Consider the following 26,767-nt stretch of genomic DNA (forward strand, 5'->3'; position numbering starts at 1 on the left):
CAAACCCCAAATAAAAATTATTATAATATTAATGATAATAATAGTAATTATGACAATCAAATAAAACAATCTACTCACAGAGTAATTCTTTAAATAAGTCAATAAACATTATATAGAATATATATATATATTAAAAAAACTTTTAAAAGTAAAAGCAAACTAACAAATCAAAAAAAGGGGGGGAACCATCAGCGTCTTTTCGAGTGGCAGTTCCCAAAGGGGGCATAGTTTTCTTCCCTCTCCGTTTTGCGCGCGCCTGGGATTTCTGAGGCATCTTCAGAGCAGATCCTGGCGGAAGAATGAAAGGCGGCGAAGATGCAGCTGAGTCTCTCGCAGCATTCTCCGATGTGTTTCCTTTTTTAGGCACGGGAAGTTTGGCGCTGGCTGCCCCGCAGGCCCGCCACCTCGAAGGCCCGGGATGGCGGTCAAGGCAAAACGACCGGAAAGGGCGGCAGGGAGGGTTTAGTGGGGCCTCTGGCAGCCGCTACTGCTGCTGCGCCCTGGGCGCGCTCGCCCGGCCCTCAGGCCGTCGGCTGGCTCGGCAGTGGCGCTTCAGCCTCCTGCTGCTCACAGATCACATTCGCTGTCGCTGGAGGTGATGGAGATGGCCGAGGAAGCGGCGGCCTTGCTGGACAGGCTGGCGGCTGGACTGGAGGCGGCGCCCAGCAGCGCCTCGCCCGCGGTGTCTTCCTCCGACGGCAGCGACCGGCCTGCGCCCTGGGAGGCCAAGACTTGCTGCTGGAGCCTGCGGGGGTGGAAGCAAGAGGGAGCCGTCACTTGGCGTCATGAAGGGCTGCCCCCTCCCGCCTTCGGGAACACACTCGCCTCTGTCTCTGGGCTCCTCGCCCGCCTTTCCCTGCGCCCCCAGCAGGCCTCCTCAGCTCCTTAACTAGGCACACAGACACGCAGACACTATTGCCCTTGCTCTCTTCCAGGCAACACACATTTATACAGAGTGTGAGATACGGAATAATGCTGGTCTTCCCACGTTCTGGCTAAGGAGTCCCTGAGCGCTGGTCACTTGTTTCTGAATTTCCCTAACATTATTTTGTGCAGTAGTATTTAAGACAATAATATATTTATTTACTACATTTATACCTTTCTTTTCGTGATAAAAACCCAAGGCGGCTTGCATATGGTTCCCAGGTGGTCTCCCATCCAGGCACTGACCAGCAGGAACCCTGCTTAGTTTCAGCAAGGAGCTGGCCTCATGGGCCTTCAGACCATAACCTCCCACCTCAGTTTATTACTGTTGGAAGTGAGGCAAAAACACTTCTACTTGGTTCTCTTTGCATACCTAAGGGGAGAGACAGTGTTGGAATATGTGGTTCAACTCCAACTTGTGGGTTGAGGCTGCATGGGGTTAAAAAGGACAGCTAGAGAGGAGACCTCCTGATTGCTATCCTTTGATCTCCTGGGACTGATATGCATAGGATGTTGACCACATCTCCTTCCTCCTCCTTCTTTCTCTATTCTCTTTGTCTCCCCCTCTCCTCCAAGCATGAGGGTAAACACTAGGCTTAGTGTTTGCATCTCCAACTTAGCTAGTTAGCTAGATGTAGAACTATTTCCTATCAAGTATGTACTTCCAGAATAAAGTAGTTATTGCTTATTTTAAAGCTTAACGTCTCTGTCTGACTAATTTACAGGGAAGGTGTAATCTTTAGCAAATATTCAAACACACAAAGGCTCACTCAGTCTGTCCATTCCCAATTTCGCCACTCTGCCACAGACAGAGGGTCTTCCAGCTGGCTAGACTGACTATCCTTACCTGTGTTCCTTTACTCATCTTCTTTCCATTTTGAACTGATATTCTCAGGGAGCTGACCTCACTTCCAAACTCTCCCTCCTCCTCAGACCAGCCAAGGGAGAGCAGACATCTTTCTTTTGTCTCTGAGGATAATTACCTCAGAGGACAAACATGAGGACAATTACCAAGCCTGGCCACTGCGCCTCCAACTTAGTTATTTAGCTAAGAACTAGAGCCTTTCCTATCAAGAAGTCAGGATCATTCAGACCATGGTATTCCCGATCTCTATGTATGGATGTGAAAGTTGGACAGTGAAAACAGTGGACAAGAGAAAAATCAACTCATGTGAAATGTGGTGTTGGAGGAGAGCTTTGCGAATACCATGGATTGCGAAAAAGACAATTAATTGGGTGTTAGAACAAATAAAACCAGAACTGTCACTAGAAGCTAAAATGATGAAACTGAGGTTATCATATTTTGGACACCTAATGAGAAGACTTGATTCATTAGAAAACACAATAATGCTGGGAATAACAGAAGGAAGTAGAAAAAGAGGAATAATAATAATAATAATAATAAATAAAATTTTATTTAGCAGACGCCCATCTGTCCGACTGAATGGACACTCTGGGCGACGTACAATATAAAATACAATATAAAATACAATCTGCTCATATACATAATCATCACATTATTAATATCATAACTTCTCATCTGAAGACCATCTTACATTAATACAGTGTAAAACCTAACCCACCCCAGAGATCCCATAGGCCTGCCTGAAGAGCAAGGTCTTCAAGGCTCGGCGAAAAGTCAACAGGGAGGGGGCATGCCGAAGGTCAAAGGGAAGTAAGTTCCAGAGGGTGGGGGCCACGATCGAAAAAGCCCTCTCCCTGGTCCGCACCAACCTAGCTGTCTTAGTCGGTGGGACCGAGAGAAGGTCCTGTGAGGCTGATCTTGTTTGGCGGCATATTTGGTGATACTGGAGGCGCTCCTTCAGATAAACTGGGCCGGAACCGTATAGAGTTTTAAAGGTTAAAACCAACACCTTGAATTGGGCCCGGTATACAACTGGCAACCAGTGTAATTCAATCAACACTGGGGTGATATGATCGCGGCGGTGGGTCTGCTTTATTAAGCGTGCCGCCGCGTTTTGTACCAGCTGGAGTTTCCGGACCGTCTTCAAGGGTAACCCCACGTAGAGCACATTACAGTAGTCTAATCGAGAGGAGATCAGGGCATGTATACTCGTGGGAGCAGATGTATGGGAAGATAGGGTCGCAGCCTCTGTACTAGATGAAGTTGGTACCAAGCTGCCCGGCTCACTGCAGAAACCTGAGCCTCCATAGACAGCTGGGAGTCCAAGATGACCCCGAGACTGCGGACCTAGTCCTTCAGGGGCAAACTCACCCCATTAAGTATCAGGTCAAAATCACCCAACCTTCCCTTGTCCCCCACTAGTAATACCTCAGTCTTATCGGGGTTCAGCTTCAGCCTGTTCTCTCCCATCCATCCACTTACGGACTCCAGGCACTTGGACAAGGTATCCACAGCCAACTCTGGTGAAGATTTAAATGAGAGATAGAGCTGCGTGTCATCCACATATTGGTGACACTGCAGCCCAAAACTCCTGATGATGGCTCCCAGCGGTTTCATATAAATGTTAAATAGCATGGGAGAGAGGATAGAACCCTGTGGCACACCACAGTTGAGGGGCCAAGGGTCTGAAACCTCATCCCCCAACACTACCCGTTGATATCTACTGGAGGGATAGGAACGGAACCACTGTAAAACAGTGCCTCCTATTCCCAGTCCCTCCAGGCAACTCAACAGGATACCGTGGTCGACGGTATCAAAAGCCGCTGAGAGGTCCAGGAGGACGAGGAAGGTATGTTCTCCCCTATCCAACGCCCTCCTCATATCATCCACCAGCGCGACCAAGGCTGTTTCAGTTCCGTGTCCAGTCCTGAAGCCCGACTGGAAAGGATCTAAATAATCTGCTTCCTCCAAGTGTCTGTAGCTGCTTTGCCACCACACGCTCAATTACCTTGCCCAAGAACGGTAAATTGGAGACTGGGCAAAAGTTGTTTAAATCTTGGGGATCCAAGGAGGGCTTTTTCAGAATAGGTCTTATCACTGCCTCCTTGAGGGGCAATGGCATTACACCCTCCTCCAAGGATGCATTTACCATTGCCTTGATCCCATTGCCCAGTCTCTCTTTACAGCTCATAACGAGCCATGAAGGGCAAGGATCAAGTAAGCAAGTGGTTGGTTTTACAGTAGAGAGCACCTTGTCCACTTCATCAGAGAGAAGAGGCTGAAACCGATCCCAGCAGACCGGATTGCAACTGGCCGCCTCTGGACCCCTACTTGTAACCACGACGTACGGAATCTTGTCCTTTAGGTGCTCGATTTTATCGGCAAAGTGTTTAACAAATGTGTCACAGGAGGCTTTTGATTATTCCATAGGTTCCTGCGCTACTGGACCGACCAGGCTTCGGACCACTTGGAACAACCTCCTGGGACAGCACTCTGCCGACGCAATAGAGGCAGCAAAGAATTGCCTCTTTTCTGCCTTTGTTGCCCGCTGGTAGGCCGCTATTGCCGCTCTAACCAGTGTCCGATCACCTTCAGTGCACGATTTCCGCCATCGGCGCTCTAGTCGTCTCACTTCCTGCCTCAGACTGCGTAACCGTGGTGTATACCAGGGTGCAGTCTGAGTTCTATTCAGGAGAAAAGGACGTTTCGGTGCCACCCAGTCTATTGCCCTAGTGATCTCCCTATTCCACTCCATCACCAGGGCTTCGACCGGGTGGCCTTCAGTTAGCTCCAGATCACCCAGCGCATTTAGGAATCCAATAGGCTCCATCATGCGTCTGGGGCGGACCATCCTAATAGGTCCTTGTCCCCTGCGGAGGGTGTGCGGCACAGAGAGATCCAATTTCACCAGGTAGTGATCTGACCATGACACAGGGCTAGAAGAAACAGTCCCCATCTTCAGATCACTTTCCTTCTCTCCCGCGACAAATACAAGGTCAATGGTATGGCCGGCTACATGGGTGGGACCCATATTACTTAGGTGCAGTTCCCATGAAGTCATGGTTTCAATGAAATCCTGAGGGGCTCCAGTGAGAATGGCCTCGGCATGCACGTTGAAATCCCCCAAAACCAATAAGTTCAGGGTAAACAACCGTACAGCCGCGACCACCTCGAGCACGTCGGCCAGGGAGTCTGCCGTGCAGCGGGGTGGGCGGTACATCAGCAGAATTCCTAAACTGCCCTTTGGTCCCAACCTCCAGTACATACAATCAACAAACTTGGTCTCGTGGAGAGGAGGTCTGGCGAAAACCAAGGACTCTCGATAAATAACTGCCACACCCCCTCCCTGCCTACCAATCCTCGGCTGCTGTGCATATCGGAAACCCGCTGGACACATGGCCTCAAGTATAGGAGCCGAGGCCTCATCCAGCCAGGTCTCCGTAATGCACGCCAGGTCTGCATGCTCATCCAGAATAAGATCATGGATGAGTGATGTTTTCTGAACTACAGACCTGGCGTTACACAACAGCAGTCGAAGGTTGGATGGAGTCTTACATCCCCCAGTTATCTTCTGGTTTAGGGCAGGCCCAGAACAAGGGATGGGTACAATACATCTATCCCTTGTTCCCCTAACCTGGCGTGGCCTGCCACCTCCGCCCTTCCAGGGTCTGCCGCCAAGCCTCACGATACCGTGGCTCCCCACATTATTCCCCTCCAGCTTACACATGTCCCCCTCCCCGTCTGCCGATCAGGCAGGCCCCCCACCCCTAAAATTAGCTTAAAATTAAAAAATCAAAATGAAAATAAAAATCAAAATAAAATAAAAATAAAAAATATAGAATAAATTAAAATAAAATAAAATAAAAAATAATAAAAAATAAAATAAAAATTAAAAATAAAAAATAACAAAATTGAAATAAAAATAAAAAATAAATAAAATAAAATAAAATAAAAAGCCTCCGACTTCCTTGATCCAGATGACGTTGGATGAACTCGCTTCCATTCGCTGGCACTTCTTCTTTTTAACTCCTGCTGCCAGTCACTCTCTCCTGTCCAAGCAAGATGTCCTCAAGCCGACAAGCAAGGGCGGCAGCAGCACGGCCACAGCAACGGGCACAAGCCGCATCAGCAGCAACGATAACAGAGACGCCCCAACGGGCCGCGGCGACGGGCATAGGCCGCAACAATGGCGGCGAGGAAACATCCGCCCCACCGAAGACCAAACAGGAAGACCAAACAAGAGATGGATTGATTGCATAAAGAGAGCCACAGACCTGAACTTACAAGATCTGAACAGGGTAGTTTATAAGTGATGCTATTCGAGGTTGCTGATTCATAGGGTCACCATAAGTTGAAATCGACTTGAAAGCACATAACAATAAAGTCTCAGTGACTCAAAGCAAGGTAAAAGCTTGCTTTTTCTCAGGTTCCCAACATAGAAGCAAAGTAAGAACACCAACAAAAATAAAAACACACACTCGCGCTGCACAGAAATGCTGAGCAAGCTACACTCAGCTAAACTCTGCTAATTTTACCAATACTCCAACAATTGCAAGGATCAGGAATTGAAACCCACTCTTCTCACTTCTCTGGCGGATATGAACCACAACTCCATTCAGAAATCTATACTGATGAAAAACATGGAGGAAATCCCCACTCGGAACTATACTGACTCACTGAGACCTTAGGCTTAGTAAAATAAGAAAAGACTACTTTCTTAATGGAAATATATACTGATAGGAAAGGGTCTAGTTCTAGCAAACTAGGGTGGAGAGATAATGCCCAGGTTTGGTCACTGGACTCATGCTTTAGGGGAGAGAGGAACAAAGAAAAATATGTCTGCTCTTCTGCGGCTGGTCCGACCAGAAGAAGGAAGGTTTGGAAGCGAGGCCAGCTCCCTGAGTGTATCAGTTTACAATGGAAGGAAAAGAGGTAGAGAAACACAGGTAGGGATAGGCAGTCTAGCCAGCTGGAGGACCCTCTCTCTATCTCCCCTCAGGCATACAAAGAGAACCAAAGAGGAGTTGCTCTTGCCACACTTCCAGCAATATATGCATAGTGTATATGAAGTATACAAAGTGAACACAGGAAGCTCTTATATCAAGTTGGAACGTTGGTCCATCTAACTGAGTATTGTCTTTATCGTGATGATGATAATTTACACTGACTGGTAGAGGCTCTCAGGGTTCCCAGCCCTACCTGGAGATGCCAATGGGGAGTGAGCCTGGGACCTTCTGCATGCAAAGCAGGTGCTCCACCACTGAGCTACTTCATCTACACTATGACTATGGCCCATGATTGAGGTTGATGAGAGTTGTAGTCCAGCAGTGTCCAAAGAGCCACAGGTTTCTCCATCCCTGCACTACACACTTCCATCTCACTTCCATATACCCAACATGCCTAATCCTCCGGAAATTCCTACTGAGGGGACTTAGCAGTAGGCCTCCGCAGCTGCTCTCTGTCCATTTTGGACAGGGGTTGGAATTTCATTTTCACACAGAAATGTTGGACGTGGGGCAAGAGCAACTCCTGTTTTGTTCTTTCGTTTATGTTCCAGAAGGGAGATAGAATTAGGGTCCTCCAGATGGATAGGCTTGATTACCTTTTATCTGTGATGCTCTGACTGACTTCCTTCCTTAGACTGATATGTCTTAGGGAGCTTATCTGCCCCTCCCCACTGTCAGAGAGAAGAGGAGACACCTTTGTCTCTACTCTCTCTCTCCTCAGCCATGAGGGCGACTCCCAAACCTCCAACTTAGTTAGTTAGAAGAACTAAGATCTACTATGTATTTCTATCAATAAAGTAGCTTTTCTTATTTTACTAAGTCTTAAGTCTCAGTGATCTCAATGCAGGGTAAAAACCTGCTACTTAGGTAAATGCACACACTGGCACAAACGCATTTCAGACCGCTGTTGTTCTCTGCTAACAAATATATAAATTTACACAACAACAAGAAAGAGGGACTCTCGGATTTATAAAAGACCTAGGCCAATCAGACAGACTTAAGACTATGTAAACCATTTTAATGAGCCAAACCGCTTAGCAGTTAACTTGATACAGGCAGTCATATAACAACATAAGAAGAGCGCTGCTGGATCAGACCAATGACCCATCATAGTCCAGCATCCTGTTCTCACAGTGGCCAACCAGATGAACTAATGGGAAGCCAGAAAGCAGCATTTTGTTGGAAGAGTGGCAAGAGCAACTCCTGCTTGGGATCTTTTGTTTGCATTCCAGAAGGAAGATAGAGTTAGGGTCCTCCAGCTGGCTAGGCTTGCCTATCTTTCCCTATGCTCTTCTCTGCCTAACTTCCTTCAGTTGTAAACTGATATGCTCAGGGAAGCTGACCTGCCCCTCCTTCCTTTGTCTTCTTCTTTGACTGTTCGAGGAGAGAGGAGACATCTCTGTCTTTGCTCTCTCTCCTGATCCATGAGGGCAATACCGCATCTGGGCATTGCACCTCCAACTTAGTTAGAACTAGATATGCCTTCCTATCTATTATATATTCATAGAATCATAGAATCATAGAATAGTAGAGTTGGATGGGATCTATAAAGCCATCAAGTCCAACCCCCTGCGCAATGCAGGAATCCAAATCAAAGCATTCCCAACAAATGGCTGTCCAGCTGCCTCTTGAATGACTCCAGTGTCGGAGAGCCCACTACCTCTCTAGGTAATTGGTTCCATTGTCGTATGGCTCTAACAGTTAGGTAGTTTTTCCTGATGTCCAGTTGAAATCTGGCTCCCTGCAACTTGAGCCCATTATTCTGTGTCCTGCACTCTGGGACAATCTAGAAGAGATCCTGGCCCTCCTCTATGTGAAAACCTCCCATGTACTTGAAGAGTGCTATCATATCTCCCCTCAGTCTTCCGTTCTCCAGGCTAAACATGCCCAGTTCTTTCAATCTCTCCTCATAGGCCTTTGTTTCCAGTCCCCTGATCATCCTTGTTGCCCTCCTCTGAACCTGTTCCAGTTTGTCTGTATCCTTCTTGAAGTGCAGAGACCAGAACTGGATGCAATATTCTCGATGAGGCCTAACCAGTGCTGAATAGAGGGGAACTAATACTTCACACAATTTGGAAACTATACTTTGTTAATGCAGCCTAATATAGCATTTACCTTTTTTGCAGCCGTATCACACTGTTGGCTCATATTCAGTTTGTGATCAACGACAATTCCAAGATCCTTCTCACATGTAGTATTGCTGAGCCAAGTATCCCCCATCTTATAACTGTGCATTTAGTTTCTTTTTCCTAAGTGTAGAACTTTGCATTTATCCCTGTTGAATTTCATTGTTTTATTTATTCCTATAAATAAAGTAGCTTTTCTTATTTTACTAAGTCTTACATCTCAGTGATCTATCTGCAGGGTAAAAGCCTGCTACTTAGATAAATACACACACTGGCACACACAGCTCAGACTTCTGAGTATCTCTGCATATATATACATATTTCCATAACACACCTGAGTGCAACAGCGCTTTCTCCTCCTGTGGTTTCCAGCAATTGGCATTCAGGGGCATACTGCCTCCAACGGTATTATTATTCACTTACAGGCAAAAAAAACCCTTGTGGTTTAAGAATGTACCTATAGCCAACATATATTTCTACCAAACTTTAAAAAGCAGGGAAATTGGGCAGCTATAGGGAATACACCAGGGGAGCAGGAGACCTGACCTCCTTTCAGAGATATTGTATTGCCCTACAAATTTATAAAAATGCAAACACAACTGGGACTGGCCTATGTAGCTTGGAAGAATTGGGTAACATATGCCTCTGAGCATATGGTGAGTGATGGCAACCCCTGCAATCAGCCCAAATAACAGAAACAAGACATGTGCTGTGCCAATCTTGTTTTAGCAGGGAGAAAGTAAGATTATTAAGATAGTTGACATAGTTCAGATAGTCACTCTGAATATGTTTGATTTACTTTGCAATTTTAGTGAAGTTTCCTATGGTAAATTATTTTCTTTTGCTTCTGTTTCTGTAAATAGGTACAGCAAGACTTTGCATAATTCACACTAAAAAACCTCCAAAAAAGTTATGAAATAATGGCACTGAATAGTCTCCAGTGGACATCAGGAGTGTCTCAGTTTGCACAAGATAAAACAGTGGGAGGTGAAATATATATTCTAGCAAATTTCTAGGAATGTTCTGTGTTTTTAATTGACCATGCCCACCTTCCTTAAGCAGAGTGATTTAAGCATAGCAGGCTGAACACATGCATCTTGGGCATGTGAAGTTTGGTTTTTCCAGCAGCTAGATTCATTGCTTAAGTAGCAACATATTGTAATCAGTCTAATTTTACATCAAAGCTTCAGTTTCAGATGCAATGGTTAATGTACCCAAAATAGAAATAGAATATAACCTTCAGCTTGAAATACAAAAGGCTATCTTCACCATCATATGATATTGACCAATAAAAAAGCTCTGAAATTAATAAAAATAAATTTGATTCAGATTTCTAGGATGAATAATTTTCTAGGTTAAATTCTCTGTTGAAACAGTAGTAACACAGGAAAGAAGGAAAGTAAGAACACCAACAAATATATATAAAAAGGAATTCTTCATCTTTGGAGACACAGTCCTGATTGTAGGTGTTGCCACCACTCACGATATGCTCAGAGGCACATGTCACCAACTTCTTCCAAGCTGCACAGGAAGTGGATGGGACTGTGAAAGACCAGCCCAAATGGTGTTTGCATTTTGACAAATTTGTAGGACAGTACAATATCTCAGAGAGGAGGTCCTGCTGCCCTGGTGCATTCACTATAGCTGCCCAATTTCCTTTCTTTTTAAAGTTTGATAGAAATATCTGTTGGCTATAGGTACCTTCTTAAACTGCAAAGGGTTTTTGTTTTTTTACCTATAAGTGAATTTCTCTGCTTTTTAATCTGGGAGGTAAGAAATGGGATCCTGTACAAGTATGCTGAGAATGGATTGATCATTTGCATTTTATTTTCAATGGGATTTACTCCCCAGTAATCATGCTTAGGATAGGTGAAACTGAACATGGGGGGAGGAGAAGGGGGAGGGAGAGAGGGAGGGCTGGAACTGGGGGGAGGAGAAGGGGGAGGGAGAGAGGGAGGGCTGGAACTGGGAGGAGGGGAAGGAGAGGGAGAGGGAAGGAAAAGGCAGGTTTGGTCATTTGCTTGTTTGTTGAGTTCAATGGAATTTACTCCTATGCAATCATGCTGGAGGTACGCATGGCAGTGGTTCCGCTCCTACTTGGAGGGTCGGCTCCAGAAGGTAGTGCTTGGGGAACATTACTTGGCACCCTGGACTCTTCAGTATGGGGTTCCGCAGGGGTCAGTTCTGTCCCCCATGCTATTCAACATCTACATGAAACCGTTGGGTGTGGTCATCTGGAGCTTTGGAGCGTGCTGCCATCAGTATGCTGATGACACGCAGCTCTATTTCTCCTTTTCACCTTCTTCAGGTGAGGCTGTTGATGTGCTGAACCGGTGCCTGGCTGCGACAATGGACTGGATGAGGGCTAATAAACTGAGGCTCAATCCAGACAAGACTGAGATGCTGCCAGTGCGTAGTTCTTCTGACTGGGTGATGGATGTCCAACTTGTCCTGGATGGGGTTACACTCACCCGAAGGAGCAGGTTCGTAGCTTAGGGGCTCTTCTAGAACCATCTCTGTCACTTGAGGCTCAGATAGCCTTGGTGGCACAAAGTGCCTTCTACCAACTTCAGTTGGTGGCTCAGCTATGCCCCTATCTGGATAGGGATAACCTGGCTTCAGTTGTCCATGCTCTGGTAACCTCCAAGTTAGATTACTGCAATGCACTCTACGTGGGGCTGCCTTTGAAGATGGTTCAGAAACTGCAGCTTGTGCAAAATGCAGCCAGATTGGTAACAGGGACCAGACAGTTCAAACATATAAAACTGATTCTGGCCCACTTGCATTGGCTGCCTATATGTTTCAGAGCTTGATTCAAAGTGCTGGTTTTAACCTATAAAGCCTTACACGGCTTGGGACCACAATACCTGATGGAATGCCTCTCCCAACACAAATCCACTCATACACTACGCTCAACATCCAAGGCCCTCCTTCGAGTGCTACTTGGAGGGAAGCTGGGAGTCTGGCAACAAGGGAGAGGGCCTTCTCAGTGATGGCCCCCAAATTATGGAATGATTTTTCTGACGAGGCGCACCTGGCGCCAACACTGTTATCTTTTCGGCGCCAGGTCAAGACTTTCCCCTTCTCCCAGGCATTTTAGCATGTGTTTTTAAATTGTTTTTAAAAATGTGTTTTTAAATTTGTGTATTTGCTTTTAATGTTTTTAATTGTTGTAAAGTGCCCAGAGAGCTTTGGCTATGGGGTGGTATACAAATGTAATAAATAAATATGTATAGATGGAATGAGGGAGGGAGGGCTGGAGTGGAGAGGGGAGGAGGGGAGGAGGAGTGGAGGGGGGAGTGGAGTGGAGGGGAAACAGGGATCAGGTTTGATCGTTTGCATGCTTATCGAGTTTAATGGGATTTACTCCTGGGCAATCACACCTAAGATAGGTGAAACTGACCTAGGAGAGGGGCAGGGAGGGGGGAGGAGGGGAGAAAGGGTGGGGTAAGGAGGAAGGCAGAAGAGTAGGGAGAGGGAGGGGAGAAGATTGGGTGGGTGGGCACTGGGCAGAGGAAAAGTCCCTTTCCATTCCAAAAGGAAAACATCATGAACAGTATCATTATTTTTTGAGAGCCAGTGTGGTGTAGTGGTTAAGGTTTTGGACTACGACCTGGGAGACCAGGGTTCGAATCCCCAGACAGCCATGAAGCTCACTGGGTGACCTTGAGCCAGTCACTGCCTCTCAGCCTCAGAGGAAGGCAATGGTAAACCTCCTCTGAATACAGCTTACCATGAAAACCCTATTCATAGGGTCGCCATAAGTCAGAATTGACTTGAAGGCAGTCCAGAAAAAGAAAAGAAAAACATTATCTTCAGGGGTTTCTTCCACTTTTTTATTCTACAGCAGACCCATGTCATCTCCCTGCCAAATTCAAACCAAAGCTGTCACTGACCACATCCACACCAGACATTTATTCCACTTTAAACAGTGATGGCTTCCCACAAAGAATCCTGGGAAGTGTAGTGTGTGAAGGATGGTGAGAGTTGTTAAAAGATGCTCTATTTCCCTCGCAGAGCTACAGTCATCAGAATTCTCTGGAAAGAGGGACTGATTATTAAACCACTCTGGCCACTAAAGCTCTGTCAGGAAAATAAGAGTCCCCTAACAACTCTCAGCACCCTTCACAAACAATACTTCCCAGGATTCTTTGGAGGAAGCCATGACTGTTTAAAGTAAAATAAAAGTCTGGCGTGAGTTTGGCTCCCTGATTAGCCAAGCTAAACAGCTGTTAGTCTGGCTTTTAGAACACTGACAGTTGGTCCTTACTGAGCATGCCTGCACTATCATAGACTCCAATGTTAAAATTTTAAATTAATTAAAAAACAGCCCTGCATATATTTTTTTTACTTTTAAACTGCAGAAGATGAAGGTCAGAGTATGGGGCAAGGTCAGTAATAGGATTACATGTACTCTGTGAACATGGCTGATTTTTAGTTAATTTCAACAGATTATGAGACCACTGACAAAAAAAATCCTTCAAGGGTCTGGATTGTTTTAATCTTGTTTTAGACTTTGAACTCTGTGTTCTCTCTGAATGTTTTGTGTATCACCATGAAAACTTAGAGGGTTGTTAAGCAAGCATTTCTGAATTCAGGACTATAAGTTTTGTTAGATTTGTTTTTAAAGGAGTTTATGGGATGCAGCAGAATGGCATGGGGGTATTTTCAATTTAAAGTGGTGGATTGTGAAAAATCCACGGTGGCTATAATATACAGCCACTACTGTGGCTGAATAATAATAATAATAATAATAATAATAATGATAATGATAATGATAATAACTGCTGCTGCTGCTGCTGCTGCTGCTACTACTACGACTACTACTTAAATTTATATCGATTCCCACCCTTCCTTCCAAGGGGAGCCCAGGGCAGTAAACAAATGATAAAGCATGAAAAGCATCTTAAAAACAAAAACAACATCTTAAAAACATCTTTTAAAAAACTTAAAAACAAAACATCTTAAGGTAGGTACTTAAAAGGCTTGTTGAAAGAAGACAGTAGACAGGGGTGTAGTCATCTGGGGTCTCAGGGGGTCTTAGATCCCTTCCTGTTTTGGGAGCAGGGTCCCAATGTCTCTAGCATCCTACCAGCCCATCAGCATGAAAGGGGAGTGTGTTAGCCACTGAGAAGAGTCTTCTAACATGCTTCCTTGTCCTTTCCTTCCAATTGGAGCAAATTAGAGTGAAAGAAGGTGAGTCAGCCACTGAGAAAACTCTTCTCAATAGATAACACTCTCCCCTTTCATGCTCACTGACTCATAGGGATGTCTGTTGTTGCGGGAGAAGGTACTCACAAGGATCTCATTCTCTAATTCCAACAGCAAAAAGGGGATGAAGGGGTGTGGCTGTGACTATGACTACCATGAAGGGACCCTGCACTTCTGAATTTGCCACTATACTACTGAAGGCAGGACATAGACATAGTAGCCATTGATAGCCTCATCCTCAATGGATTTATCCAACCTTCTTTTAAAGCCATCCAAGGGTAGAGACACAGTCACTGTTCCACTGGTTACAGTACATCTTCACCTCTCTCTTCTGAAAACGGGGGCACATGACTCTAATCAAACCCTACCCCTTTTTACTGTAAAACCTGGTGGCAGCTTGAGTGCATTTTTAAAAAAAGAATTCAGCTTCAAAGAGATTTTGCAACTGATCGGCAGATCAACCCATTCCCCCTCCAGGTGTGGCTAATGGAAACCCTTAACTGTAGGCAACGGATGTGTTTACGGCCCAAGTCCTGACTGGCTAAGAATTTCCAGCTATGGGGGTTTCTCTCTGTTGGACATGGGGCAAGAGCAACTCCTGTTTTGTTCTTTTGTTTATGTTCCAGAAGGGAGATAGAGTTAGGGTCCTCCAGATGGATAGGCTTGATTACCTTTACCTGTGATGCTCTGACTGACTTCCATCCTTAGACTGATATGTCTTAGGGAAGCTTATCTGCCCCTCCTCCTTCCGCCCTTTCTTCTCTTCTCCAACTGTCCGAGAGAGATGAGACACCTTTGTCTCTGCTCTCTCTCTCCTGAGCCATGGGGGCAACTCCCAAGCCTGGGCATTGCGCCTCCAACTTAATTAGTTAGTTAAAACTAGGTATGCCTTCCTATCTACTATGTATTTCTATCAATAAAGTAGCTTTTCTTATTTTACTAAGTCTCAGTGATCTCAATGCAGGGTAAAAGCCTGCTTTCTTAGGTAAACGCACACACTGGCACACACGCATTTCAGACCACTATAATTCTCTGCTTAACAAATATACAGATTTACACAGCAACACTCTCTAGCAGAGGTCTTTCCCCAGTCCTAATACCTGATATCTCTTCTTCAGGCCCAACCTGGAGCCCCATACATGCCTGTTTTACTACTGGGCTATCAGCCATCTCCCACACACCTGCCATGCACTCTCACTAAGTTATTATCCCATTCTGGCATCTCCGTGTCTCCCAGTTATCTCCTATTCCCTCCAACAATCTCTATGTATTACACATGCTGGTCAATCAACATCTCTTCTACTGCCTCCCACAACCTTCACCCAAGGAGACATCTAACATCTTCACTTCAGAGCACACCTGGATCCATATTCACCTCTCCTCTTATTTCAACCAGTGAGGGCAGACATTTAGGAATGATCTCAGGCATGGCTCTGCCTTGGCCTTCCTTCTCGCCTTCTATGATGAGTCTTGACTGTTGGAAGTGTGGCAAGAGCAGCTCCTGTTTGGTTCTCTTTGCATTCCTCTGGGGAGACATAGACAGGGTCCTCCAGCTGGCTAGATGGCCTATCACTACCTGTGTTCCTCTACCTGTCTTCCTTCCATTGTAAACTGATACACTCAGGGAGCTGCCCTCACTTCCAAACTGTCCTTCCTCCTTCTCAGATCAGCCAAGGAAGAGCAGACGTCTTTGTCTCTGTTCCTTTCCCTTGAAGCACGAGGGCAATCAATGACCAACCCTGGTCACTGCACCTCCAACTTAGTTATGTAGCTAAGAACTACAGCCTTTCCTATCAGGTATGTATTTCTTTTAATAAAGTAGTATTTTCGTGTTTTAAAACATCTGAAGTCTCAGTGACTCAAAGCAAGGTGAAAGCTTGCTTTCTCTCAGGTGAACCACACATTCTCACTCTGCACAGAAATGCCAAGTAAGCTATATTCAGCTAAACTCTGCTAATTTACCAATACTCTTCACATTGACGAGGAATTGAAATGCATACTCATGGAGGGCCAGTCTATGAAATGGCCATGACAGCTAGATTGATCCTCCATGTGTGAAGGCAGTGTATCTTGAAATACCAGATGATGGGGACAAAGAAGACTGGAAGGGCTCTTGTAGGCCTCTGAAATTTATCCAATTGGTCGTTATTAGACTAGATGGAACATGGGACCTTTAATTAGAGGCAGGATGTTTGTCCATCAAACCCAGGATTGACTACTGTAACTAGAAGCAGCACTTTTGAGGTGTGGGGAACCTTTGGTCCTCCAGATATTGCTGACTTACAACTCCAATCAGCCCTGGCAAGCATGGCTAATGGTTAGGGATTATGGAAATTGTAGTTCAGCAACATCTGGAGGGCCAAAGGTTTCCTACACCTGCTCCAGAGTCTCAAGTAGAGAGGAATCCTTCCTAGTAATCTAACTTGAGATGCCAGAGATTATACCTGAGATAATGAAATGCATGTAGAGCAGGTGCTTTACCACTGAGATAACCATTGGCCTGATCTAGCTCTTCTTACATTCTTTCTGTAAATTGCAACATTAGGGAAATAACGGGTGGCATCCAACTAACCCATCCCATCACCTTGGCTTGTGGTCATTAATTCCACAGAGTAAGTATGTACTGTATGAAGAAATGCTTTCATTTGCCTGTACAATGGGATGGCCTGGCCTTAGAGTATCAGCAGGGTACACAACAATTATGTCACCTTAAAAAAAGTTTTTGGTTTCTTTTTTTTTTGCTTTGACACCATGCTATGGGCCCATGCCACACTGTTCCCCATGATTTCAATACACACTCCTTCCCCAAAGGACAAAAGCAAATCTTGGAATCTGGACTCTTTGTACTACATAGGAGGGCAAGCATAGGCAAAAGCTTACCTAAAAATGTATTTTGCCTGTTCACCCAGTCAGCCACTACAGAGTAAAAATTCTTAACAACCTAAAAATGCAAAATACATCTTGATTCTTCAGAAATTATTTAATTGTTTTTATCTACCCAGCTGGTGGCTCCATGCCAGAGCTTGGAAGATTACTTTTAAAAAGTAATAAATTACAGTTACATGGCCCCCCAAAAGTAGTAATTACCATTACAATTACAATTGCTCTGAAAGTAACTGATTACGTTATTTTTCCTCCAAAGTAATCACTACAATTACATTTCAGTTACTTAAAAAATGCCTACAAGGTGCTTGCCTTGGCTGCTGCACATCTAAGTAGCCTAAAACAACATTAAAAATAAACACATACAAAGGTAGTAGAATAATTATTTTTATTCATAAGATAGCAATGGTGGTCTCTCCGCTGGTAAGGGTGGTGGGGAGGGAGGCTGAGTCCACTACTCAGATCTTTGCACATCAAACCAAGTGCAACCCCCCCCACTCAGCCAGCCAGCATAATCTCTCTCACTTAACCACCTCCTAGACCTTGCCCTGCCACCAACTAAGGAACACTCACCCAGACACACATTTTCCTGAGATGCAAAAAAGTTAAAATACTGCAAATGTAGCGCAGTAGCCAGAGAGGGTGGTGGAGGCCACTTTGTGTGCCAAGTGCAAGCACAGTATTCACTCACTCACACACAGACACACACACATTGTCATCTTTCACCTCCACAGTTCTTTATCTCCATTCTGCTGCTGCCTCCTTCTCCTTTATCCATGTTCTTGACCTCCAGATCCTTTCCCCCTTCACTCCATTCTTCACCACCACTATCCATTTTTTAAAATAATTTTCTCCACTCCACCCCATCTCACTCTCCACCTCCTCCCTCGTCGCCTCCTACCCATCCACAGAGCATGAGGAAAGAGCAACACTGCACAGAAGCTCAGTTTGAGGCACATGATTTTCATCCACAAATCAGAGGAGTAGAAGACGTCCCCTGCTCCCCCCCAAGTAATGCCCAAAAGTAATTCTGGAAATGTTACAATTACTCCACCAAAGTAATAAAATTACTCCTAGTTCTATTACAATCAAAATGTAAAGGAATTACCCACTCGTTATTCAAAAAAGTAATGAATTACAAGTAATTCGTTACTTGTAACTAGTTACTTCCAAGCTCTGCTCCATGCCAGTGGGGCAGTGGAATCTGCTCCGGGTTTTAGTCCAAACTTTCAGGAAGCTGCCTGAGGTGCTTCCTTGACAACTGTTTGAAAGTCTGGCCTAAAACTTGGAGCAGATTCCACCGCCCCGCTGGAGTGGAGAAACCAGCCATTGCCTCCAGTTGTTGCTGGAGTACAAGTCCAATTATCCCTGACCATTGGTCATGCTGGCTGGAGCTAATGGGCATTGGAGTCTTGCAATATCTGGAGGGCTACATGTAACTAACTCTTCCCCTAACTATTTGTTTTCCTTAAGGTTTTTGAGATTCTTCATCAGATCAGATATGATAGTGGTGTAAACAAAAGTGTTTTCACAACAATAGCCCTATCATATGAGTTTCAGATATTTAAACACTGTTATCTGTTACAGCCATGCTTCCAAATCCAACTGGGTCATATTGGCTCCCAATTCCATCCCATCTACTTGTTCCCAACAGTGGGACTGCTCTGTATCCAACATTTTACACTTCCCCCATCATCCATCATAGCCAAGACCACTTCTACAGTTCAAAATTGTAGGGAATGCTTTAATTTGGATTCCTGCATTAAGCAGGGGGTTGGACTTGATGGCCTTATAGGCCCCTTCCAACTCTACTATTCTATGAAAATAGCCAGTCATACAATGACTGCATGTATGTATACAATAACTTCAGTGTAGCTGTGGTGTACATCTGTGGCTCCCAAACTTTATGCTTAGGAACCTTTAGGTACTTTGGAAATTTGTCAAAGGTCCTCAGTGAAAGCATGGCAGATAAGCTTCCCAGCAAGAGCATTACCAAACTTCCTTTTTAATGCACAGCCACAGGAAAACATATCCATTTGGGGGCACATTTATCATTATGCAAAGGGCAATAGTGCCCCCTACCCCAGAATCGTTCAGTAACATATAGGGTTTCAGTGACACATGCACATGAGTTCCTCGACAGATGGATCAAAGTGGAAATTCTTTCTGAACATAGGAAGTTTGAAAAACACTGGCATAGCTCAAAGGAAATTTGTCCTGCTTAGGACAAGGGGGTGTGGCAGGTCAACTGGAATGGGTTTTGATTCTTGTTCATACAGCAAACTATGCTAATTCCACATGCCCACATTCACATCCACTATACAATTTTGCAAGTTCGGAAGGGGTTTAAAACTCTGCCAGCTCAATAATCCATTCATGTAATTTAAATGTAGGCATACGTGCATTTAAATTATATTTTCCCAATTTTATATGGTATTACTAATATACCCATAATATTCTAGCAATAGTTTTTTTATTTATTAAGAAGGCATTTCTTACTCTGTATCAAATATTATTTCAGATACTATAAATGTTATTATTTCTAATGTTATTTTTCCAGAAATGTTATATGACAGCGTTGGGTCTGCATCGCTAAAGATGTGGAACATTGTAAACAGGCTTTATTTGGCCACCAGAACTTGTACATCAGTTTTGTTTTCATTGGGGGTAATTCCCACTTAATAATCCACTCAGTTTGGGGATGTTATTCCAACATAACTAAAATCATAGGCCTTCTAAGAAAATATATTTAGGGATTCATTTCAGTTTTTGTAATTTTCAGTAGGGAAGGGATGTGAGATTGAGCAATGTCCAAAAGGTCTACTATAGTAGTAACTGCCAGGCATAATAACAAAGGAAAGCAAAGTAACAATGTTCCCAAAATATATTGCTGCTTTTTGTAGTTCTACACTGAATGTATCTACACATATATACACACACAAAAACAAGCAATGTATTTTGAGAATGTTTCTTGTGGTTCTTTTCTTTGTTTTGCTTCACAATAGCTGCTGTAGTATTATAGACTAAGATGAAGCTGTCACACATGCAACAATTCTTTTAAAAAAAGCAAAGGCATGCATACCTAGCACATAGGCCCAGTTAATAATAGCCACTCTATATGAAGAGTTGGTGTGTAGTACTAGTTCCAGATAGGAGTGATTTTGACAAATAAGGGCATGTAAAACATATCCTCTGTACTTAACAGCACCTCTGCATATAGTTAAGACTGCAGTAAAAAGAAAAACACTATTTAAAACATTAGATGGCTTTTGAATTAAACTGTCTTCTTCAAACATAGGTGTTTAGAGCTGAAATACAGCAGATCTGTGAACAATTCCAAACGCTCAAAATATGCTATCTTGTTGTTGTTGACAGTGTTGTTATTGTTGCTATGATTATTTCTTCATCTCTTTATCTAGCTAGACTCATTGTTATGGCTGACTACTGCTTTCTGAACAAAGAAAGGAAGGACAGTATTAATCTACACACCAAGGGTTAAACCTTGTTTAGACAAAAGGCTCTTTTTAGATACCAAAGCTAAGACAAATACACTAATTGGGTGTGATGTGACAATTTGGTATTGAAATAACAGTTTCTGGTTCTGCAGATTATGGTGTGGAATAATAATTTATGCACACTTGCTTTCCATCAGCTTTTAACAGAAATATATCTTGGGTGACTTATTTGAGGCCCATCCTGATTTTACAACATTGTTTATCTGTAAAGTTCCAACCAATTTAACCATGATTGCATTACAATGGGGGAGGAAACGCAGTTTTCTGTAGATTCCACTGCTCCAATAATTTAAGAAATGTTGTGCAATTGGCTTCTACAAAGGATAGCTGAAAACCAACCACAAAACGTCTCCGCACTGGATTCATTCTTCCTATGTTTTTTGTAAATGAAACATCCACAAAAACCCACTGACAGAGGGTGGCATTCAATGCTGGTCCTAATCAGAGTAGATCCATTGTACTGGACATGACTCATGTGGGGTTATTAATTACAATGCGTCTACTCTGAGTAGGACTTAGTTGAATACCACCCAGAGTAAGGAAGAGTATTTTCTGAACCAAGCTTTTAATGAAGCAAGTTTAATACCAACATTTAGCTCTGAGTAATTTAGAGTTGCAATTTTTTAAAACATAGGCAGAAAGGTAATTTTGAAACAGAGACTAAGGCGATTTTTAAACGTAGTCTGCTGAATGTTTTGCTTTTCTCTCCTATTCTTTTTCTCTCCTCACATGAATCCACAAAAACGGTAGTCCTTTAATTTTAGTTTTGCTACACTGACTTCTGTGGATGCCCATCAATTTAAGGATGCCATTTACCTGCTGTTTAAAGCTGCAATCCTATGTGCACCTGAACTCAGTGAGATTTATTCCCAAGTAAACACACATGGAGATTACAGCAGCATGCATATTGCAAAACTCTCATTGATCTTCCCTGGTTGTAACTGAATAGATTCAAGAACGTGTACTTAACTGGATTATGAAAACTGTTTTTTCTCTCACAATTTCCTCTCTCTCTCTCTGAATACAAGTTATTTCCATATCAGTGTGCATCCCCTTCCCCCATTTAAACTTAATAAGATGGAAGTCCATGTATGTTTACTCAGAAATCAGTCTCACTGAATTCAATGGGATTTAATCCTAGATAAATGTATAAGATTGCTCTGTTACATCGGGTTCACAATCTAGGTCCCACTCCCTGGACTGAAGTTGATAGAATCCTTCTGAAGTCAGCGGGACTAAACTGGTTTACATTCAAGTACTTTGGCACAATGGAGCTGTGAACTGGGCTAAATATTTGCTTTTATTTATTTATTAAATTTATATCCCACTCTTCCTCCCAGAAGGAGCCCAGGCTGGCAAACAAAAACACTAAAAACACTCTAAAACATCTTGAAACCAAAAGACTTTAAAACATGTTAAAACAAAACTTCTTTAAAAACATTAAAACAAAGTATTTTAAAAAACATATTAAAACAAAACACCTTCAAAAACATCTTTTTTAAAAAGGTTTAAAAACATCTAAAAAAGCAATTCCAGTACAGACACAGACTGGGATAAGGTATCTACTTAAAAGGCTTATTGAAAGAGGAAGGTCTTCAGTAGGCACCAAAAAGATAACAGAGATGGTGCCTGTCTAATATTTGATGGAAGGGAATTCCAAAGGGTAGATGCCACAACACTAAAGGTCTGCTTTCCTCCCATGTTGGATGGAACGGACCTCCTGATAAGATGGTATCTGCAGAGCTGAGTACATAAAAGGGTAGCATCATCTATGCCTCTCCTTTCCAAGACTCCTCCTAAATCTTATCAGAAATCCATTCCCATTCTAATCTAAGCTTCCTTTGACTTTCCCTGTTTATTCTTCACTTCATTTTACACATGCAAACCTTAATCCAGTTTGCTATTTAGCTAAACAGAATTTCCTAGTTTTGTTCTTCACTCTAGCAGCAATATTGAGTATATTTTCTTGATAGGATGTATCCAAACGGTAACCTTAGAGGGGTGGGATAATGGTGAAGGGAAGCCATGCAATTTTGTGTATCTGAAAATATGCATGAGTTGCAACTGTAGATTTGGCAAACTCAATCTGGCTACCTACAGTGGTTGTAACACAGCTTTCAAAATTTTTAAATTGTTTTAAATGTTTAAATTGTGTTTTAAATTGTTTTTAAAAGATGTGTTTTAAATCTGTATATGTGTTTTTAGTGTTTTTAGGTACTGTAAACCGCCCAGAGAGCTTCGGCTATGGGGCGGTATATAAATACAATAAATAAATAAATAAATTTAAATATATAATTATTTTTAATTCTGTTAGAGGTTGCAGTTGAATACAGATGTTTCCTAGGGTTGTGTCTGTGCATTAGAGTACAGCACTAAGTCATTCATACAAATATAGTATACAAATTGACTCTAGATAAATGAAAATAGGCTAAAATGAAAACAGCATAGCACATACTTCTTGGTAGAGGTGGCATTATGCTCAAACGCATTGCTCCTGAGTAAGCCCACTTTAAAGCAAAAGTGCTTGCTCATGGTTGATTGCCTCATCCTAAACTGGCTACTCAAAGTAAGCCTTATTTTAAACCACAAAATAAAAAATAAACATGAAAAAATCCCATGCCCACATACTTGGCAGTAACATCCAAAGTGACTTCAAGGGGACTTGCTTCTTATAAACATGATTTAAGATAGCTACACAAGCATTCACAACTGGTGGGTCATCAGCCTGATCAATTGAAATGCTGGTTTTAAATGAGCTGTTACCTGGGTTATGTACCAGACAGCGTTAACAGTATTTGAAATATCCATCTGTATAGATCAATTGAAATGCTGATCAATTGAAATGCTGGTTTTAAATGAGCTGTTACCTGGGCTATGTACCAGACAGCGTTAACAGTATTTGAAATATCCATCTGTATAGATGGGTATCAGAAAGCATAGCAGAATGGTATTAAATTATATCCCTTAGTAGTGAAATAGATACTGTATTCATTTTAATATATGCTTATTTAAAACTCATTGGCTTGTCCCTAATTATGGAGCAACACACTCAGGTAATACACTCCTACTCTTGTAGGATACTTGCAAGAAATGAACCACAGTGAAAACTGCAATTGAAAATGAATTGTTACAGAATGTAACAACAGCAAAAGCAGCTTTTAAAATGGTAAAAACTATTTCTGACTTCATGAACCTGCTTTCTTTCCATTTTTAGTTTTAATTTGCTTGAAGAATCATTCTGCAGTTCTCCAAATCAATTTTCCTTCCCTTCCAAAAATATGCAACATGTCACATCCCCCCAAAATGGATTTGCCTGATGTATCCCAGGACAGACACTGAGATGCTACAGAAAAGCTACCTGGTTTGTAAAGTGAACAGAGATAATTGCCACACCAACCCCCAACTTATTTACTTGAAAGTAAAATGACATTTCTACATTTCATTGCTCTCTGACTTCAGTTTTAGCAGTCTTCCACCAGCAACTCAGTCTAAGTCTTCATGCCTCTGATGGACTGCAACCCATGAAAGCTTATCCCACAATAAAACTAGTTAGTTATTAAGGTGCCACCAGACACTTTGTTATTTTTGCAGCAAAAGACTAACCTGTGGAAATTAATTACACGGAATCCAGTTTCTAAGTAGCAATCCACCCTGCTGATATCAATGACTTGATCCCAAACTGGTAAATTGAAACCAACGTGATATCTGTTTGTAACTGGTTTCCCAGCAGTAAGGATTGGGAGTGAATGAAAGACGCTCACGTTCTTGATTACTTCCTCCATCTAACCCATTCAGTAGAAAACTCAAGCAAATAAGACTACAATCCTAAACATGCTATCTACGGAGTAACCCCATTGAGCGCAGAGGACTGTGCTGCAAATTCCCTTCCAGGTTCTTGCTTTTTAGACTGATTTAGGAGGATGAGGTTAGTGAGGTATTGCTCCCAAGTAAATGTAAGGGCAGCCATATAATGGCGCAGCCCTAAGCACATTTAACCCATCTGGTCTTCAAACACTGTAAGGCAATTTTTAAAAAAAACAAACCATTTCAACGGAGCAGATTCGCATGAACTGCGTCCAAGAGTTGGGGGTTTTTTTCCTGGGAAGTCAGACCCAACACAACTCATTTAAAAATAATCCACTCATTCATTAAAATAATGATGCACCGCTTAAAGCTTGATTCTAGAAGCCCGAAAATTAATTTTCTTGATTTTTACAATCTTGATTCGGTCGTAAAGCGCCATACCCAAGGACAACAAACCAACCAAATCGAGTGACTGAGATGAGGGCTGGGGAAGAGAGCAGCAGGCGCTGCACCGTCGTTCCACCTATTTGGGAGACCACCGGGAAGGGATTCCAGACGGGCGCTAGTCCGCTTGGAGGCCCTTCCGCCCGGCACAAGGAATCCAACAAAAACTCCGGTGGTGGGCGCCAGCAAAAGGAGAGCTCCTCAGACCGGCCTTCCTAGCAAGCACCTCGAGGGGATGGCAGCCGCGCGGCTTCCAACCCTGAGCGCGTTTCCTCCGACGCCAGCCCGGAGTTGCAGCAGGATCGCCCCGTTTCCTACGGAGCACTTTCCTTGGGTGCCTCTGCGGCTGGGTCGATCTTCGTGCCTAGAAAGAGAGAGGACTCCCGGGCGTGTAGGGTGTCTCTGATCTCCCCCGGCGTGACCTCCCCCTCCCCCGGGGTCTTACTCCTCCTCGTCGGCCCGGGCTCCGAGCTCCTACTACCGACCTGTTCTTGGCGGCGGCGGCCCTGTCCCTCTGTCGCCGGTTTTTGAACCAGTTGCCCACTTGCGTGGGGGTGAGTCCGGTGGCCTGGGCCAGCTCGCGCTTCTTGCCCGGGTTGGGGTAGGGGTCCTGCAGGTACCACTCGCGGAGCAGGTGCCGCGTCCGCTCCTTGAAGCAGTGCGTCTTCTGCTCGCCGTCCCAGATGGTGCGCGGCAGCGGGAACTTCTTGCGCACGCGGTACTTGTCGACGGGGCCCAGGGGCCGGCCGCGCAGCTTCTCGGCCTCCCGGTAGTGGGCCTCGAGCCAGAGGGCCTGGAGCTTGGCGTGCGACTCCTTGGGGAACTTGTGGCTCTCCAGGATGCGGTAGAGCTCGCGGAAGTCGCCGGCGTGGAAGGCCACCACGGCGCGCGCCCGCAGGACCGACTCGTTCCGGTGGAGCGCCTCGCAGGCCGCCGGCGCCACCGGCAGCGACCAGAGGAAGCGCCCCAGGCGCTCCACGTCGCCGCTCTCCTCCAGGGTCTCGCACACCCCGGCCACCTGCTGAGGGCTGAAGTTGAGGATGGGCAGCTGGAACATGGAGGCGACAGCGGCGGCGCCCGGCCAGGGCGCACGGGCGGACTGAGGCGACGCGGCGACGCGTCCTCGCTCTGGCGTCGGGGGCTCTTCCGCGGGACCGGGCGCTTCGCTCCTTAATTCTGGGCGGGGGGCCGGCGCGCTAAGGCGGCGCTTCCCCGCGTCTGAAGCCGGTCCCAGCGCCTCGTCGTCTCCTTGTATCGGGTGTTCGGGCTGAGGCGACTCTTCCCTTTTCTCCCGCGCTCAAAAAAGCCACGGCGCGCTCTGTAGCCCTCGAGCTAAGGAGTAAAAAGCCACTCTCCCCCCCGCCCCGCTTTCCCCTTTTCTCCTCCCCCTCCTCCTCTTCCCCTCGCGCGCTTGAGGCGCTCGCTTGGATAACCTTTCGCCGCCACCGAGCGCGCGCGCTGCTCTAGGGCGCTGGGAGGAAGGACGCGCCGCGCTCCGGCCGCCGCTTCAAGTTTGGCGTTGGGGGCGGAGGGGCGTTGGGGAGAGAAACCGGGGGGGGAGCCCCCGCTCCCACCACCGCTTCGCCCCCCCATATACACACGCATAGCTGTCGCCCCCCTTTCGGTTTCTGATTTGCTGCTGCTGGCCTCGCCAGATTGGCTGCCCCCTCTCGGTTTCCAGGGAAGGGCGCCTGCCCATCACTGTCAAGCCTCTGCCAATCAAAGTGCAAAGCCCTCCAGCGCAAGAGTCTCGGAGCGCATTTGGAGAAGGAGTTTGCGTGTGTGCGTGCGTGTGCGCGCGCGCCCCTACCTCCCTTCCCCTTCTCTTTCGTTCAGCACCTCCCAGGGGTCGACAGCGCTCGGCCCGCGGCCCTGTGCTAGCAAGAGAGGGCTTCGGAGGGGGGGGGAAATTGGATTCTTCGCAAACCGTTTGCGGCTCTCAGCAAGAGGACGCAGGCGCGTTCGGGCGCAGGAGCCGGCCGAGAGGGA

The 26,767-nt window shown here is 44.8% G+C and overlaps 1 protein-coding gene across 1 annotated transcript; it reads right to left on the reverse strand.

Moving 5' to 3' along the window:
• Positions 1-567: 567 nt before the first annotated feature.
• On the reverse strand, positions 568-25,835 carry SIX6 (SIX homeobox 6). The gene is made up of 2 exons (XM_061613292.1): positions 25,264-25,835; positions 568-745 (listed from the first exon to the last, which is right to left on the reverse strand). Exons 1-2 carry the CDS (start codon positions 25,833-25,835, stop codon positions 568-570), a joined length of 750 nt encoding a protein of 249 aa, XP_061469276.1.
• Positions 25,836-26,767: the final 932 nt, after the last annotated feature.

Source organism: Rhineura floridana, chromosome 2, assembly GCF_030035675.1.
Source record: "Rhineura floridana isolate rRhiFlo1 chromosome 2, rRhiFlo1.hap2, whole genome shotgun sequence".
Classification (NCBI taxonomy): Eukaryota; Metazoa; Chordata; class Lepidosauria; order Squamata; family Rhineuridae; genus Rhineura; species Rhineura floridana.

Bases quoted from the DNA above. Each gene is read 5' to 3' on its own strand.
- SIX6 (XM_061613292.1), bottom strand. From the start codon at position 25,835: ATGTTCCAGCTGCCCATCCTCAACTTCAGCCCTCAGCAGGTGGCCGGG. The intron at 746-25,263 runs GTCGGTAGTAGG...CCACCCCCGCAG, and splicing joins GCCGCCGCCGCCAAGAACAG to GCTCCAGCAGCAAGTCTTGG.